Below are 18,852 nucleotides of genomic sequence, written 5' to 3'. Positions count from 1 at the left end.
ACCCTGTCACTTCTTGGCTCTGTGACCCTTCTGTTGTTTTCCCTCCGAAGCACAGCCAAAGCCAAGCCTGTGTCACACCTGCAGTGCTCCCACAGTCTAAGCCGTGCGGTGTCTCTGCTCTCCTCTTCTTCTTCCACTTTTACCTGCAAATGCACCGGCAGCCTTACTGTTTCTGGAACATACTGAAGACACTCTTGCCACAGGTCCTTTGTACTTGCTGTTCCCTCTGCCTGAAAGATTTTCCCTCTAGGTCTTCAGTGGCTCACTCCTTTTCACCCATCAAGACTTTGTTTGGCTGCCAGCCCCTCAGGGATCCCCATGAGCCTTTCCCCTTCCCCCTGGGTGAACTAGTCATCCCATCACTGTTGGTGCCGCTACCCTGACTTATTTCCCTCTTGATTACTTACCATTTTCTGACTTTATCTCATTTATTTAGCGAGTGGGTGTCTGTTTTCCACCATTAGACTGTCAGCTCCACGAAAGCAAGGAACTTGCTCACAAAGAGGAAGATGAAGGTTACATCCCCGATCCCTAGGACAGAGCCTGACATGTGGGAGACCCTCAGTAACATTTGTTGAATATGTGAATGAAAGAGTCAGTCAACCAATACCAGAGAGGTTGCTTAACCTCTCTGAGCGTTGGTCATCTCCTTGGTAAGGTGAGATAAGGCTAGTATCCCCATGACGAGATTATTGTCAGGTTTAATTAAGAAATTTAGAGCTTAGTGGCTATTGACCAATGGTTCAGTCAATGTCTGTGATTGTTATTTCCCTATGATTTCTCATCATCATCATTATTATTGCCATTTTACTATCGTTACTATTATTTTTGTTGTTGTCGTATTTATCATAATGAAGAATGCCCACCATCTTCAACAAACTTTTATTGAGCTTTGACTGTGAGGCTGGGTACTAGGGATTTGGCCATGAATAAGACATCACTGTCCTCATAGAGTTTACAAGGTAGCATGTGCACAGCATGGCAGGTAGTCTAGTTTAGTGGATCCCAGACCACATGGAAGGGGGAATTTGTAGAAGCAGGAAGCAAGGTTTCAGGACAACCTGGATGAGGTGATCTACTTGACTTGCCAGACCATTGATAGTCATCAAAAGCTTTTGATCAGGGGAAGAAGATGCTGAGAATCATATTTTAAGGATATTCCTGTGGCAGGAATAGGTATGGTAAGTTGTAGGGCGTTCAGTACCAAAAACACATAGACCAGTTTCTACCTGGTTTCCAGTTTGCCATTGCCCCTGATAGACCATGTCACTTCATTACTCTGACTTTAAGGGCTCTTAGCTATAAACTAAATACAAGAAAGGCAATCTTTTGGGTCCTTTTGGCTTATCATACCAGGAGTTGTGTATTACAATTATCCTATGCCGAAGAAATGAGATCCATATTCACGTAAGGCTTACTGAGAATATACACGTTCTAAGAGTCAGGCTAGCAATGGACACAAGTAAGCCCCTGGGTGATCTTCAGAACATTCCAGTTAGGTGATCTCAATGGTATCTTTTCTACCAAAGAGATTCAGTAACTTACTCAAGTTCTCACTTGAGTGACCAGACCAGGATTCCAATTCAGTTCTCCTGATTGACCCTAAGTCAAACGTTCGTTCCGCTACACCGATCCTACCTGAAGTCACAGAAGGGAAAAGTTGGGGGAGGACCGACGGCCTCCATCACTACTGTGGAAATAAGCCACGTGGGATGTTGTCAAAGGCTGCACGTGGCCTGCCGAGTCTAGGGGGCGGGGCTGCCTGGCGGGAAGGGAAGCAGGTGGTAGTCACAGCCTTCCAAAAGTGGCTATGCAGAAGAAATGAGTTTTGGTTTTTGTTTTTCAGTTTTTGTTTTGCTTTTGAGGAAGAGAGGCATGATCTGTTAAGTTTGGATCCTCTTGTGTTATTAGATCAGCTCTTCAAGGGTGGACAGTATGAGAACGATATGCTTTGACCCATGACCGAAATTGAAGGGTGCCGTGTGCAATTTGGTGCGCAACACGTGCTTGAGGGATTGACTGACGTTGCATACCAAGTTATACTGGAGATATCTTCAATTCTTGCAAATGCAAATTTTGAATTATGGTCACTTTGCTTGTTGCGGAGTGGATATTCTCTTTTGTCTGTAAAACCCAAGTGTCCACTGGCCTTACTGTGCTAGCTTATACTCCTCATTACAAAGGGAAAGCCATGTAATTGTGAAAATTGATGATGGTCTTTGAACTTTATATTGCTAGTCTGAACCCCAGTCTTTATTCAGTATGAACTGTGCTAATAAATACCCTTCCATAAAGAGCATTTGGCAGGCACAGACATCTAGACAGCTCTGCATCCATACCTGAGAGGAACTTTTAGCTCCACATGACATTTCCTTATTCCATGATTAACTCTTAGGATGAGCCATAGATTTGAAAAAGAATGAAGTCCTGAAAAAGGTGGAAGACTTTTTTTTGAAGTACACCTGGAAAAATTGTAGGAATAAAAAAAAAAATGTGCATCGTGGTAAGTTAATTTAAATGATGTATTAAAAATATGTTAAATATGTTAAAAATGTGTATGATTTATTAAAAACACATAGGTGGGAAGATCATCTAAAAGAATGTTGAACATTTACTGATTTACTGATCAGATTCTTTTGGAATGCCCAGAATGTGTCAGGAAGCGATCATCCTAAAATGCATTCTATGCGTCTTAGGCTCAGTGGTGCAGACGTCCCATCGTTGTGCATGCCCAGGCCTGGCCTCTTACGCTAAGTGGGGCCGCCATCTCTTCATGTCGCTCCTTCTTTACTCCCTGTGTCCTCTCCATCACCAAAGTCTTAGGAGCTGCCAAATTCGTCCACTTCTCTTCATTCTCCCTCTTGTGTCCAGGCTCCCATGATGGCACCCTAGTGGTCCCTTCACGTGCTCACCTGCCCCAGTCTCCTCATCCTACCCATTCTCCACATGGCAGCCAGAGGGACGATTATACACAGATCTGCTCAGGTCACACACCACCTTGCTACCACCTGCATCCCAGCCCCTCCGGGGCCTCCTACTGCCCTGAGGTTGAAATCCGTAAGCCCAAAGAGCCCTGCAAGGCCGGGCTGTGCTGCCATCCCTGCCTCATCCCACCCCCTACCCTTCACTCTCTGTACCTCCCACCCTGGGGTCCCTCTGTTCCATGAACGTGCTGATCTCCCTCTTGACACAGGGCCTTTCCTCATTAGAATGCTTCTCCTGGGAACCCCCAAAACACATCCCTTCACTGGCTAATTCCAGCTCATTTCAGCTCAAAGATCACCTGTTCAGGAAGTGTCTCCTGGCCCACCCCCCAGTCCCACTCTGGTCTTCCGGTTACAAACTGTCACAGTTCAGTTGGTATCTCTTCTTCGCATCTACTCCTGTGGCTCTTTGTTTGTGATTTACACTGTGTTTCCAGGTGCACGAGAGTGGGGCCTTGTCTGTGTGGGCTCACAGATATATTCCTAGCACCCAAGAGTCTAGTTTAATGACAAAATATCAAACTTTAGACAATAAATCCACATATTTTCTTAGCCTAACAAACCCTGACCTTTGAGAGTGAAGAAAAACACTTTCACCTATTGTCTTAATCGGTCTGGGCTATGAGGACAAAAATCCCATAGGTGGGGTGGACTAACCTACGATGTAGTTCTCAGAGTTCTGGAAAGCACAAGATGAAGGCACCTACAGATTTAGTGCCTGGTGAGGCCCCCTGACGCAGACATCTTACCATGTCCTCACTTGGCAGAAGGGGGCACAGGAGCTCTCTGGGGTCTCTTGTATAAGGGCACTAATCCCATTCATGAGGGCTCCACCCTCACAGCCCAATCACCTCCCAAAGGCCCCACCTCCTAATACTATCATATTGGGGGTAGGATCCAATGTATGAATTTGGGGATTGGGCACAGACATTCAGTCCATAATACCTGTGCACACAGATACCCCCCTCATTAACACACAGCCATCATTATAGACCGTCTAAAGGGCTCTCTGCCGCCACTGTGGGTTTCAGCCCACCCTCCTTCCCACCACACCTCTTCTACCCTGCTGACTCCCTCCTGTCTGGTTCCTATGGACTTCAGAGTTGATGAGATTATGGGTTGCCATAAACCTTCACTCACTTTTTTTTAAATTTTGTGCCCACTTTTTGAAACTTAGGCTAAACCTCAAAGCTTGTGAATCCCAAGTAAATTCCCATAAGGAGCTCCAAAGATCAGATTTCATTTTAGGTAAAAATTGTTCTGAATTCTTGTCTCCACTACTTTTATTTCTCCTTTGCTTTATTTTACAATCTAAATCTTAATCTGAAATCTGAAGATGAAATATTTCCAAAATATCCTTTGAAAAATATATGTCAAGGTAATAAAACCAGCTAGTTACCATCTATGTTGTTACCTAGTAGCTAGTTACCAAGCTAGTTACCATTGCTGTTGTTACCTGGTAGCGGTTCATCTCCATCCATCCAATATGTTAATTGTCTCAGTATCACCTTTCATTACATTTGGACAGTTTCTGTCTCAGTGGAACACTTTCTTATTTTCTGTTTCAAATACTTTCACCAGTCATATATGACTAAAGTGATTCTGTAAATGCTTCACTGAGAGAGTGGGATTTCGCTTATAAGCACAGCTGATGTCATTAATGAATCTATGGCTTGCTGTTTCAGTGGGGAAACTGACTGGAATAGACTCGATTCTATATCTAGACCCTTTACTGTAATCTTCTCACTCAAAAGATTGCGTCTTTTCATTATCAAATAATAGGAAAGTGAAAAGGGATCAGCACCAATTCATCATCTTTATCAAAATGAGAATCTAAATATCCCACCCCAGAGTATTGACTGGGGAGCATTGTACTAGGAGAACACATAATAGATACTTAATTAATACTGCTCTCAGCATGCCTTGTTTCTCAGGTCTTACACAAGAAAAATATTGGCCAATAAGAGACAGCATTTCACTTAATAGTACCTTGCTTTTATCATCAGACTCATGGTTTTCAGGTGGGAACCACAGTCTCAAAAATGAAGGTGAGGGACACCTGGATGGCTCAGTTGGTTAAGTGTGGGACTCTTGGCTTGGGCTCAGGGCGTGATCTTAGAGTCAGGAGATCGAGCCCCCCTTCCAGCTCCCCAGCCAGCACAGAGTCTGCTTGAGATTCTCTCTCTCTCCCTCTGCCCCTTCCCCCTGCTTGCATGCTTTCTCTCAAATAAATAAATAAAACCCTTAAGAAAAATAAAGTAAATTTAAAAATGAATGTGAATTTAGGTTAAGATCATGAAATCTCAGTAAGTCCATGGAAGTAGGCCATCAAAGACACTTTGCCATATTTCTGTCTGGAGAAATTGTGGGGTCATTTTAAAGCCAAGCTCTAGAAGGGTAAGAATATTACTAATAGTACAGACTTCGGCATCGGACTGCCTGCTTCAGATCTCACCAACGCCACTTGCTGGATGGGAGATGTGGGCAAGTTTGTTCATCACTGGGTGTGACACTTTCCTCGTCTCTAAAACGAAGGCCACAGAATTGCTATCTTGCCTCATGGGCTGCTCATTAGGATTAACTGAGACAAGCATGTGAAGTGTCTCTTGCAGAGTTCACACTAAAGTACGTATTAGCGATTATTATTACAGTGGGTAGCCAGCTCTTCATGTGGATACCAAGGGTTTGACTCTTCTAGACTTTGATTTTCTTAACTTAAAAAATCAGAATGTTTGTAAAACACTTGAAGACTCTCAAAAGGATTATTACTGTAAATCTTAGGTAATAAGGATCCATTTAAGTATCTGTCTATAACCCAATACAGAAAGGGATAATCAAGAGTGTGAAAGGGAAAAATAACTACATTCATCTGTATTCCGTGATAAAAATCATAAATTTGCACACTGCGTGGCACACAGGGTTCAGACTCTATCTTGCGCTCTGAGAGGTTCCTTCCTTCTTGCACATGTCCTCTGAACCAAGGAAATAGCACCGTGGAAGGTCTTACTTGCTAAGGCTGGTGAACCCTGAAGGGAATCTGAGCCTCACCTGCACACCAGTTAGGTCTCAAAAAGGGCATATGCCAACTTTTCTGGTTTATTTTACCCTCAGGATTGTTTTATCCATGGTCATGCCTCATTTTCATCATTGAAATACTAGAGAAACAACAACAAACCTCCCCTTCGGTGTCCATGGAGCTAAATGAGGGCTCTTAAGCAAGACAGTGGCATGCTTCCTGCAATCCATTATTTTTCCCCTCTGAGTCATTCACAAAGGGATGAGTTGAGATTCCCAACCTGGTCCTTCATGTTGAAAGTCAGAGGCTACAAAAGGCTGCCTTCCCAGCCTCTGCATTCCTCCTCCTACTCCCTGCCATGCAGCTAGTCCCCAAAGGAAAGAACCCTAGGAGATTCTTTTGGATCATTACAATGCTAATTGTATTAAGGATGCTGAGATAGCAGAGTGATTTAGGGATTTCTTTTCCTCTTTCTGATTAACTCCTGAATAGAAATATCTATATCCCCCAGTCAAGGAATTAGATGACCTAACATGACACAGCTGACCTGCTCACACTTACAGATCAGAATTTTCAGAAGGGCAAAAAGAGAATTCTTCATCATCCAGGATAAACAATAGAAGGGATTCTCTGTTCTTTTTTTTTTTTTTTTTTCCTCCAGAAATCACTCCAACCCGCACTCCCCCTTCCCTATCCCCCAGGGATCTGAGCTGAGATTCCCACCCATGGCAAGTTGTGGTACTCTTAGCTCATTAGAAGTTCTAATTCAGCCCAGGCTGAATTCTATTCATTGTATAAAGTAATTTAAAAATAGTGACGATGGGCAATGATGCCAGGCAGTGCAAATCTGTGCTACAGGAGAGAGCAGAGAAGGCAGAACGGACATGGGGCATGTGAGGGAACAGACATTGGGGCTTAGTTAACATCATGGACCCAGAAGTGCAGTCTTCCTCCATGTCTGCACTGCTCCTGGGAGGGGCTGAGGCAGGACAGTTGGCCCTCCTATGTCACATTTCCGCCAACTTTGGCCTCCACCAAGCAGCAGTATTCATGAAGCTGCCGCATTCCCTAGAGCAGTGGCAGGTGTCGACACAGGTGCTGCTGGCCCCAACTTTCTGCCCTCCGTTCTTTTTGGCCTCTTCCGGGGGCCTGAGGGAGGCTGATTTACCCCCCAGCCCAGCATCTCATCCCCCAGCCCCTTTGAGAAACTGGTGTTCCTGGAGCAGTGTTCCCAAAGTATGGTCCCTACATGGCTAGTATGCAAGGTGCTGAACCTTTTTTTTATCTTAATAAAACCTGTTTTTGTTTTCCTGTGAACTTGAAAAAATAAAATAGCACATTGAATTCACGACTGCATAGCTATTATTGTTTAGGCTATATATAGTAAGTATCTAAAGAAAAATAATGACTTGATTTAAAGACATATTAAGAAAATTATAGTGTAGGAGGTGTGAAGATGGCAAAAAAAAAAAAAAAAACCACGAGTGGTATGGAGATGTTTGAATTTTAGAAAAAGTATACCGTGAGGCAGAGACCAGGATCTTATCCTTGTTTATTGTCTCAGCTACCAGCTTCACTTGGGATGAGTCCAAGAAACAGAGAATTTAAAAGAATGCAAACCAGAAATCCAAAGGTGTCTAGTCCCAGCTCTGCAGTTGATGGAGTCTGATCTCAACCAAATCCCTTAAATTCTATAAGCTTCTGTTTTATCATTTGTAAAATGAAGAAGTTAGATTCAGTGAACCTTCTCAGAACTTCCTTTCAGCAGTAAAATGACATTATCCCATTGGTCACGATCTCACTGGAAACAAAACCTGAATTTGAGATCCACAGTCATTGCTAAGATACCCGGGTTGGCTCACATGTCCTCACATCAAGCTTTCTTACTGGCTTTAGGGTTTTATGGGTAAGAGGTGCCCAGAGCCTGTGAGACCCTTGTATTGCACTTCCTGATGGACAAAGCATTTTAAATACACTATATAACTTGGAAAGATGCTCGAGAGGAAGAGTGTGTTTCATCAAAGTTTGACACCTCGTAAGCAATAAACATCAGCTGTGTGAATGGTTGAATGAGTCCTTATTTTACAAGTAGAGACACAAATGAGGCCAGGAAGGCGGGGAGGAGTAGAGTGACTTGCCCAACACTGTTCAGCTCGTGGGAGCGCATGGATGGCTCAGTCGGTTGAGCCTCCGACTCTTGGTTTCAGCCCGGGTCATGATCTCAGGGCGGTGAGATCGAGCCCCCCCATTGGGCTCCTCGCTCAGCGCAGAGTCTGCTTGTCTCTTTTCCTTCCCCTTTGCCCGCTCTCTCTCTCTCTGTCAAATAATTAAATAAAATCTTAAAAAAAAAAAAAAAAAGACTATTCAGCTGGTGCCTTATTAGGCCAGTCTCTATGCCAGGCCTTCTAATCACACAAAGTAGAAAAGCATGGGTTTGGGGGATCCAGCCTTAAAGGCTGAATCCCATTTCTGCCCACTAATCAATTGAGCTGGTAACCTCTTGAGTTACTATGTTATGTTACTTGAGTAACTCCTTGAGTTTCTGGTAACTTCTTGGAGTCTTTATTTCCTAAATGCCCAAATGAAGATGCGACCCATCTGTGCCTAGCTGGGGCCTGGCACGGGGTAGCTCAAGGCAATGATGGCGGCGGTTCCAGCTGTGATGACCAGGGTCTCTTTCCTTCATGATCTCACTCTTGTTCTCGGCCTAGTACTCCTCCGCGTGTCCCCTGAGAACAGCTGCTGAGCCAAGAATGGACTCAGGGCAGTCTTTAAGGAGACCCTGTGAATAGCATTCAGATGGAGGCTTAGCCATGTTTCAGGAGAAATTCTCATTCCCCGCGGGCTCCTTTGGTCTGGGGAGCGCTGAGTGAGAGGAATGCTCCCTGACATTGAGCGGCGGCTGCCGTGTGATCATCAAAATGCCGGTGGGGAGCACCGTTTGCTGTTTCTAGAAACCCAGTCTAACTCACAGTACAAGTGTCAAAGGAGAGCTTGGATCGGGGGGACCTGAACACGTAGTTTGAACAAATTCCTAGGTGGGAAAGGGGCTTCATTCGTGTTTGGAGACACTGTAATTGTGAGTGAAATGAAGAAACTTTAGGACCTTGATAACCAGGAATAGTGCCCATTTGTGTGCCCTGGGCTGTGTTCACTGCAGACCCGGGCTCCCTGTGTCCCTAAAGTGTAACTCCTGTGCCCACATGAGAGGGACATGAGGAAAAGGAAACGAGCATTTGCTTGATTTATATTAATATTAGTTAAGCTTCATGTGTCCAGGACACATCTTTAAAGAGATTAATATTTTCAGTATACATCTTTACATGCTACCTAAGTGGGTCAAATGCTTAGATAAAAGTGAAGCCAGTCCCCAAACCAGGTCTTCCGATTACAAGAGGAAGAAGATAGGTACTGAGGGTTCTGTCCCAAAGGTTGGATCCCCAGTCTGCCCACTAGCCAATTCTGCCCATAAACGAACGTGTTAAGTAAGAAAATAAGCATGAAATAAAAGGTGCCAGTTGTGGTAATATTTGACTAAATTTTATAAAATTTACCTCTGCCACTCTGTGGAAGGGAATGAGTAAGCGGTGATTTAATGCTTTAAAGATTTGGGCGTATGGGGCAGTGGGGAGAAGGTCCAATTTACTGAGGCAAACTTAGGTTGTGCTAATTAAAAACATTTCTGTAACGTCTTTGGATGCAAGCTGCGTGCCTTATAAAGGAGCTCTGTATTTGCATCATAACTACTAATAAAGTCCAATGTTAAAAATAGCTACACTTTCAGAAGAAATCGTATATTCTATGAATTTCTTACTTTGGGCCTAGACAAATGAAGAAGTATATTTGGTATCCCAGGATTTCAAGGACTTTCAGTCGAGAGAGAGCAGACATCAAGGCATGAGAGGGCTCCCGTAAAACCATTAGTAAAACGGCATATAGTGTCTTTATCTTGTATGTATGTGCATAACTTACCCAGAGCTACCTGTGTCAGTATTAGCTATGTGCTAGGATGTTTACTAAATTGTGCCATGCTAAGTAAAAGGGCAAACATCTAGAAAAAGAGGGCTCAGGATGAACAGGACATCATTTCGGATGAGTTCCAAGAGAAGACTAGATTTGAGAAGGTTCTTGCAAACCAGCCCTCTCCCCAAAACACTTCCATGGTCCCCATTCCCCACACTGTCACGGTGTCCCCAAACACCGTGTCTGGCTTTGAGAACACTCCCATGATTTGGCCCCAAATACCCAGCCATTTCATGGTCCCTACTAATTTCCATTACATCCGTTTATGTAGACTGTGGCCTTGGTTTTGTCAGCTTTGTAAATTGCGTGACCTTGGGTAAACTGCTCAGTGAATCCCTCAGTATTGAGGTCTCTTGAATCCTAAAGTGAAGGGGCTGGGCTATGTTAGGTGTCTATTCTCCATCTAGCTGGCTCCAGCCTCAGATCTTCATTGCTGTCCAAGTTCGGCCCATCCTTCGAAGAACAGCTTCATCCCCAGGATTCCAGCTTGTATAGACACCCCCCAAGTTAGAGGCAGAAACACTGAGCTTGGTACCATCCACCTCCCACATTAACTACCTACCTATCTGTCCACCCGATCCTACACTCCACTGGATGGTTCCAGAGCCTGACACCTGTCTCTGCAACTGGGTAGTGAAACCTGGGAGCCCTGCCTGTTGCTTGTCCACACCCTACTCGGTCCTAGCTCAGAGGAAACCATGCAGCTTATTCAGGAGAAGTTCATGGGATTAATTCAGAATCAGAGGGAGATAAGCTCAGCTTCCCTTGTTGTGGGGTAGAGTGGGAGGAAAAACAGGAGTGAACTCCAAGCAGAATTCAAGGCCAGAAGTCCAAGTGAACTGAAATAATGGTAAAATTAGGATCCACCTAGATCTCCCAAATACTGAGATTTTCTTTTTCACTTTTCTCTCCCCCCTACCATATCCCGCACACACGCAGGGACACACACATGCCCCAAAGCGAGTTGCAGTTAGTGTCAACCCCCCGGGGTCACTTCATATGGGGCAATGAATAGCACTGGGCCATGCTCTCAGCCATTCTTTCGGACCACAACACTCGCTAGAAACCAATGACATGGGCCTGATTAGGTCGCTGTTCTGTGGCTGTTGGCTGCTTCTAACTAGTCCTGCCTACAATTACTCTGAATTATAGAGTTTTAACCAACTTTCACCGGGACCTACAAGAAGACCCGACCCACAGCACAGCCCAGAGTGAGGCCGGGCGTCCTGGACAACCAACAGAAAGCATGTAGGGGAGGTGCAGGGCCGCAGGGTTCAAACCTGGGTGGACTCGCACGTACCAGCCCAGGGCGGCACGGACCCGGGAACCTGTGCCGGATTCCAGCAATTCCAGGGATCAACGCTGCTCCTCCCGGCCCTCAGCTTCTCTGTGCCTTGGTTTCTTCATCTATAAAATGGAGATAATGAGAGTCCGTACCTTACAAAGTTCTCGTGATCACGAATGACATGAATTCGAATAAGTGAAGCTCCTAGAACAAACAGTCCCGGGACCAGAATAAGTAACGAGAAAGTGTGGGTTGCAATTATTTTTCTTGTCGTTGTTAATACTATTAACATTGTTGTTTGGAGTACGGAGGTGTGATGCGAGACTATGACTGTAAGGCTGGGACGGGCTTTTCCTAGTGTCATAGAGTTTGCCCCCCCCCCCTCCGCGGAGGTCTTACCTCCCAGTCCCCACCCCACCCCTGCCGCTGCCCCCTCCCCTCCTCCAGCACATGCGCAGACACACGCTCTCAGGGAGGAAGAATGCCTTTTGAGACAGGATGTACCTTTCCTCTCCGTGACCTTGACTGAAGGAGCAGCCACGCACTCTGAAGTGGTCCCCTGCTCCTCTTCTCCATTTCTTACCTACTTTCTGGACCAGGGAGAGGAAAGAAAAGAACAAGACACGTCTGCTGTGTGAGAGGCGGGTGCGGGGAGAGAGATCCCTTAACAGGATGCCATAGTTTATTCCAGGCCAGCACAGGGCACAGAACAGACTAAAAGCAGGGCAAGCGATGACCTCCAGGGCAGCCGCCTGCCTTCCGGGGATGCCAGGTCTGACCGGGAGCATAGCCTTCTGGGAGTTAGCTGTGGCTACTTCAAGGATGTTATCTGACTCTGTTCGGACAGTTATTCCCAAAATAACTCTCCTCCAGTTCCATCATCCATGGGAACTCGCAAGCACATGCCGCAGGGGTCGGACCATAGCTGTAGAGTATCATAGGAGGAGATGCTCGGGTAAGACCTGGAGCAGGGGATTCCAAGATGGAAAGACAGGAAACCTGCTGCTCGGGAACTTTCTCAGCACAGTGACTGGGCTCAAAAACTGCCAGTTCTCTTTCTCTTTCTTTTTCTTTCTTTCTTTCTTTCTTTCTTTCTTTCTTTCTTTCTTTCTTTCTTTCTTTCTTTCTTTCTTAATTTCTTTCTTTTTCTTTCTTTCTTTTTTCTTTATTTCTTTCTTTCTTTTTTGCCAATATTACATTTATTAATTCGACATTAAATAAATGAATCAAGTACCCACCGCGCGCTAGAGACTGCACCTGGGGTTGAGAGTGCAGGAAGTAGGGGAAGAGATGCAGGATGAATATGGTTAGAACCTGCCTGGGGAAGCTCATAAACACAACAGAGAGCGTTTGAAAGAGGCAGACACAGAGAGCTGAGAACCCACAATAACACGGTCATTTGCATGGGGGCGCCGGGAAAGCTAATCAGAAGGGTTGGTATTTAGTTAGGTCACCAAGAAAGCTGGGAAAAGGGCCAGTGGAAGTAACCTGTATATGTTAGTGATTACAAATGCCAAGCCTGGAATGAAATAGTCCCGGGTTCGAATGTTAGCTTAACCATTTATCAGACTGTAAAACCTGAATCAAGTTCTTGAATTCTCTGAGCCTTAACTTTCTCATCCATGAAATGGGACTCAGTCCACTCATCTCATAAGGAGAATCAAGTGACAGGATCGCCATCAGGCTCTTGGCACAGTACTAGCCCAAAGTACCCACAGGGTAGAGGTAACTGTGGTTCTTTAGCCTGTTTATTTTTGTTCTGCGTTGTTGTGAAGGTGGTGAAGTGGCCCACTGAGAAATCCCAGCCTCCAGCGAGGCCCGGTGTTCCAGGAGGCTTGGCATGGATCTTCAGCAGCCCTCTAGTCAGGCAGAACATGTTGGCAGGGTGGAATGTGCTAGCACAGTGGAATATTCTTGCATCTCGGCTTATAAAATATACAGATAAGTTTCCTCCAACTCTCTCTAATGCCTTCTGGCTCCAGGGCTCTTCAGCGTGCGCCACACCCAGTCTGTAAGGAGCACATCCCACGGAGGAGGAACCGAAATGCCAGCCACCTTCCCATCCCCCGCTCTCAGCGTCCTGCCCACCAAGTGGCCATACCTTCCTCACAGGGCAAAGCCTTCGCTGCCCCAACCACACCTTCCTCATTCTCTGTCCCCCTGGCCCTCCTTGAAAAAAGAGTCAGTAGGAGGAGAAGGGGAATTCCAGTTTAGTTTAAACAGAACTCGGGGGCGGGGGGGGGGATGACATTTGTTTTCACAAGGAGGAAATCAAGCCTTTTCAGTTACCATAAAAATTGTGCTGATGTTGGCTCAGCAAACCCCTCATATGCTTGAACCATGATGCCCTGAGGTGTGGAACTTCCCAGGATGAGGTTCCTGGCTGCTTCTGAAGGTAGCAGGCACTCTGCAGGTCAGAGCAGGCTCAGCCCACAAGACCTCCTAGGCTTAGGGCCTGATAGAGAGCGACTTCCAAGGGACCCTGGCACCCCGGGAGAAGAGCCGGCGGCTGGCAGAATAGTTAAGATATTGAGCAGTACCAACCCTCAGAAGTGCCCCTTTGCTCAGCTGCCCTCAGGAGCCCATCCGGGGGAAAATCACCTGCTAATCCCTGCTCTGGTCATAGAGGCTGCCCTCTGTGAACAAGGAAGGATGGCCTTGAGAGCCCCATTTGAGGATTGGGGCTACATCGAGAGCTAGAAGACAGCCACCAGCCACTGAGAGGGGCAGCGGATCACTCTGTCACTTGCCGTGTTTTGAAAAAGAACAGCACTTGAGTTGGGGAACTGCCTGATTTATCTTTAGAAAGAGGTGATGTATAAATATATCCAGTAAATCGCAGAATTGGAGGTGATCCAACTGCCTAGGGTTAGGAAAGAAACTTTGTAAAAGGTCAAACCTACAGTTTCCTGTATTAAACTCTGCTGGCACAAGAAAGAAAAGTCTTATAGAGAAATCAACTATAGTCTGTCTCTTCTCCTGTTTTTTTTTTTTTTTTTTTGAAAGGGGCAAATTAAATTTAAAGGTCAGTTTTTAAGCAGCTCCTAATTGCAACCACTGTATGTCTTTGAATCTTGAAAGGCCCCCATCACCTTACCTTGCAGTCATAATCCTCATTTCACAAGCTCTTAAAAGAGCTTTTAAGAGGCTTCAGTGAACTTTGAATTGTTCTAATTTCAGCACAGTTTGGAGGCCGTGAAGCTAAGTGCAGCCTTTCAAAGCAGGGGTGGAAGTTTTCCATAAGGGGATCTGACCTTGAACTTTCTCTACATCGATCAGATCTGCACATCTGAGCATTCCGTGTCATAATTCTGTCTTTACCGTGGTAAAAAAAAAAAAAGGGGGGGGGGAGAGAATTAACCTGATAATTACACGAATCTGGCTCTGAAGGGTTCCAGGAGCAAGGAGGTGGGCATGTGAGCGTCCACATATGTGGAAGCCCTGAAATGGTGGAATGTGGTCAGTCTGTATGGACACATCAAGCTCTGGTCTTAGCCTCAGTGTTAGTTAGCAGTGGACCTCTTTGGCTCTCTTTTAGAAATTCTAAACCAGCAGAGAGAGCATGGATGTTTGATGTAGCCTTCTTTCAGTCAGAACTTTTGGGGAGTTACTAAAGAGTTAATAACTAGACTGATTTGCTTCTTAGCTGTGCTCTAATTCCTTTGGTGGAAGGGCTAACAAGAAGAACAATATACAAAAGCCGTTCATAAGAGAGGGAAAGAAAGAAAAGGAAAAATGACAAAATAATCTACAAATGACAAGTCTCCAAAAATGTGGGGGCAGATCCATCACCCTTGAGATCCAGTACATGACTGGTGGGCACTGGTCCAGGACGGTACTTTTTGGATAAGACTTCCACTCGGTGTACGTGGCATCTCATTTAATCCCTGCTAAAGTCATGGGGGCGGGGGGGAACAGCTCTTCTTTCTCTGTTGCTGCAGGTGAATGGCATGCAAGTCAGTGTTAGGTAAATAACCCATGCTACATACACAGCGAATGATGGAGGCACACTTGAATCCACATGTTCGGACTCCAGATCTCTGATGCTCTTTCCAGTGTGGTTAAGAGTCCCGTTCATTTGTTGAAGTAGTAAACAGTTTCCCAGTGGCCTGAAAGAGTACATGGTGCCCCTAACACCAGGTTTAGTGCCAAAAAAGTCACTTTCACTATTAGGGGACAAGAGCCCGATTGATTCTTTGCATTTCTCAGGTAGAATAAAGCTGAAGTAAATACATTATTCGTCCAAAGCTCACACAAAAAAAGAGTGTTGTGCTTCAAAGTAGTAATCTTGGGAAGCAGTATGGTTATTCTTACAAGGCTACCTGCTCAAAGGGTTTTTAACTGCCCATTAATAGTTGCCTTTGGAGCCAGATTTCAAATTACACAATAAAACATTCATGTTACTTTATAATTACACCTGGTTATTTCCATACACAGAAAATGGTGTTACCTCTCAGACCAGACCATAGTTTTACACCAAACCTGACTTTCTTCTCTACAAAAACAAATTCACCTTCCGAGGATGAAAACTCAACACTTCCCAAAAAGGAGTTTTAGAAAAAAAAAATGCTTTGATTTGATGGCATCATTAAAATGAGTACATCTCCTACCAAGATGATCCTTTTGAAGTGGACACTGCTGATACAGCTGTGTGGTTCTGGTTTATTTAAAAACCAACCACTTACTCTGTAGTGACCCTTGAATAAAACATCCCAAGCCTCCCAAGATCTCCCAAGGGTAGAGAGAGGAGCCAGAGTCTATAAAAGAAGAAAATAGGATGTCGGGAGGTTTGCAGTCCCCACCTCTGCCACCAGCAACAGCAGCAGCAAAACAGCCTGCTGTCGTTCTTAAAACAACAAATATCACTGGAGACTATTTTCAGAACTCCAGGCCAGCCACACGGTCTTAAAAAGTTCGCCATTTACCCAATCTCTCGGAGCCTGAGAAGCGTATTGGTAACAGAATTAAGATCCTGGGTTTCAGGGCGCCTGGGTGGCTCAGTTGGTTAATCGTCAGCCTTCGGCTCAGGTCATGATCCCGGGGTCCTGGGATCAAGTCCCACATCGGGCTCTCTGCTCAGCAGGGAGTCTGCTTCTCCCCTGCCTGCCGTTCCTCCCCCTGCTTGTGTTCTCTCTCTCTGTGTGTCAAATAAATAAAATCTTTAAAAAAGAAAGAAAGAAAAGATCCTGGGTTTCGTTCTAGCTCTGACTTCTGTGCAGACCGATGAAAGTGAATGCCCTTCCTTCATCTTCTCCCTCTGCCTCTCCTCCCCTGCAGGGAGCATCGCCGCCATTACAGTGACGGTCATTGCCGTGGTGTTGTTGGTGTTTGGAGTCGCAGCGTATCTGAAGATCAGGTGAGACGCACCTTACTCTTCCTTACAGAGAGAAGGGTTCCATTTTTGTCAGTTTGAGAGCTGGTTTGCTGAGAGCTGGTTTGCAGGACACGCTTGTGTCCTGATAAGCACCCTAGCTCTTGGGAATGCTGGTAGGGATGTAGCAATGGCCATCGTAGCACGTGCTGGACAGGAACCCATGCTGTGGTATTTGAACCTTGGCAATGCAGAAGAAATAAGCGGAGGTATACAGCATGCTGTTGTAATGGAATGAGAACGGACCTGCAGTCAGGAGACGGAGGCCGTGGCCCTCTGCCCTTAACTCCCCTCCTCACCCTGAGAAAGCTACATGCCCCCCCCCACCAACCTCAGGTTCTTCATCTGGGAGATGGGGTGGAGGCTCAGTGGTTCGTAAATACTGATGTTCAGAATACCACTGTGTGGATGTGTGCCCAGTCTGTAAGGAGGTTTTCACTGATTCTAAAGCAAAATGTTGAAAATACAAGGAAAGTGTAGTGTTTTCGGGGTGCGTGGGTGGCTCAGTCGTTAAGCGTCTGCCTTCGGCTCAGGTGATGTTTTCAGGGTCCTGGGATCGAGGCCTGCATTGGGCTCCCTGCTCCGCGGGAAGTCTGCTTCCCCCTCTCCCTCTGCTCCTCCCCCCTGCTTGTGCTCGTTCTCTCTGTTTCTCAAATAAATAAAAAATCTTAAAAAGAAAAGAAAGTGTAGTGTTTTCTATAAAATTAGATCCCCCCCCGAGATTATGTTTATATTTTTGGCTTTAAAATATCTCATCTTTTATGAAATGAAGGTGATCACGGATGGCAGCTGAGTTTTTACTTGCTTTGGCTAAATAGAAAGTTGCAACAGTCTGTGAGCCCCCAATTTTGTTGTCTACTGCTTCGTGAAATCCCAAAGGCTCAAAAACCACATTGCTTACCCTAAGGGTCCTTACAGCTGGAACATGCCTAATGGCAAGTTGGCAGTCTTATTTGCCAGTCTGTGCAGGGCCTCTAACGAGTGACAAAAGGCCACGTGCCACCATGAGCACAGCCGCTCTCTGACCCCCTCCCACGGCTGGAGTCATCTTTACGGTAGCTCCGGGCAGGCCGTCACTCCGTCCCTTAAAAGCCCCTGTACTTTTGGGTGGTTTCCCCCTGTACTTAGAATTATTTTCTTTCTTAAAGATTTTATTATTTATTTGAGAGAGCGAGAATGAGAGAGAGAGAGAGCACATGAGAGGGGGGAGGGTCAGAGGGAGAAGCTGACTCCCCGCCGAGCAGGGAGCCCGATGCGGGACTCGATCCCGGGACTCCGGGATCATGCCCTGAGCCGAAAGCAGATGCTTAACGACTGAGCCACCCAGGCGCCCCTGTACTTAGAATTAAATTCTAACCCCCCAGCTTGGCCCTCAGGGTCATTCACGGAGCCTGCCCTACATCTTCTCACCCATCACTTCTCTCTCTCCCTCTGAACCCCCGAGTCACAGTCACACAGGCTTTCTGTCGGTTCTTAGAACGCGCCAGGCTCTTCTTCTCTCCAGGCCCTTGGCTCTTGACCGACCCTGTCTCTGAAGGCTTTTCTTCTAGCTCTTTCTCATGCAGGGTTTTCACATCACATCCTCCAGAAGACTTCCCTTCCAGTTTGGTGCCTCATTACGTTTGTCCTGGCTATCGCCACTGTTTATTATTTTATTCATTGTTTTATATATTTGTTTACTTGTTTATTGTCTCTTTTCCCCACACAAAAAATGCTAAGCTCCATGAGGACCCAGACTTTATGAGCACAACACCGGGCGCAAAGAAGATGCTCAATAAACTGAATAAGTAAACCACATGTTTAACTTATCATCTCTGCCGCACATTCCCTTTGCTCTCCTCTCTCATTTCCTCTGCTCGCCCCAGCCCAAACCAACACCCACCAGGAACCTCTCCCATGCTCTTTCCCTTTTACCTCCCTCCATTTTTTGTTCTAAATTGTGCACCAGCTCAATCTAATGATGGTGTCAAGTATGAGAATGCCTTGTGATATCACCTTACCTAAGGTACAAAGAACAGGAAAGCCAGGTTTCAAAGAGAAATTGGAATTAAAGGGCCAGCGTTACCTGTATCTAAAAGCCTTTGTGAAAGCATCCTTGTCTCCTTCATTGCTTAAAACATCTCTTTTCTTCACGAAGTCTGTATTCCCTTGACCAAAAACTTAATTTTATGAA

The 18,852-nt window shown here is 45.6% G+C and overlaps 1 protein-coding gene across 1 annotated transcript in view; it reads left to right on the top strand.

Annotated features, from left to right (window-relative positions):
- PARM1 (prostate androgen-regulated mucin-like protein 1) overlaps positions 1 to 18,852 on the top strand; it is a 105,278-nt gene that overhangs the window by 71,538 nt on the left and 14,888 nt on the right. The window contains exon 3 of the mRNA XM_028100714.2: positions 16,586 to 16,664. Within this exon, the coding sequence (XP_027956515.1) occupies positions 16,586 to 16,664 (79 nt within the window). The remainder of the gene's footprint in view (positions 1 to 16,585; positions 16,665 to 18,852) is intronic.

Source organism: Eumetopias jubatus, unplaced genomic scaffold, assembly GCF_037043125.1.
Source record: "Eumetopias jubatus isolate StellerSeaLion01/CBP00866 unplaced genomic scaffold, mEumJub1_p1.0 scaffold_2, whole genome shotgun sequence".
Lineage (NCBI taxonomy): Eukaryota > Metazoa > Chordata > Mammalia > Carnivora > Otariidae > Eumetopias > Eumetopias jubatus.
The sequence above is the reverse complement of the archived record's forward strand: the minus strand, read 5'-3'. Positions and strand labels throughout refer to the sequence as shown.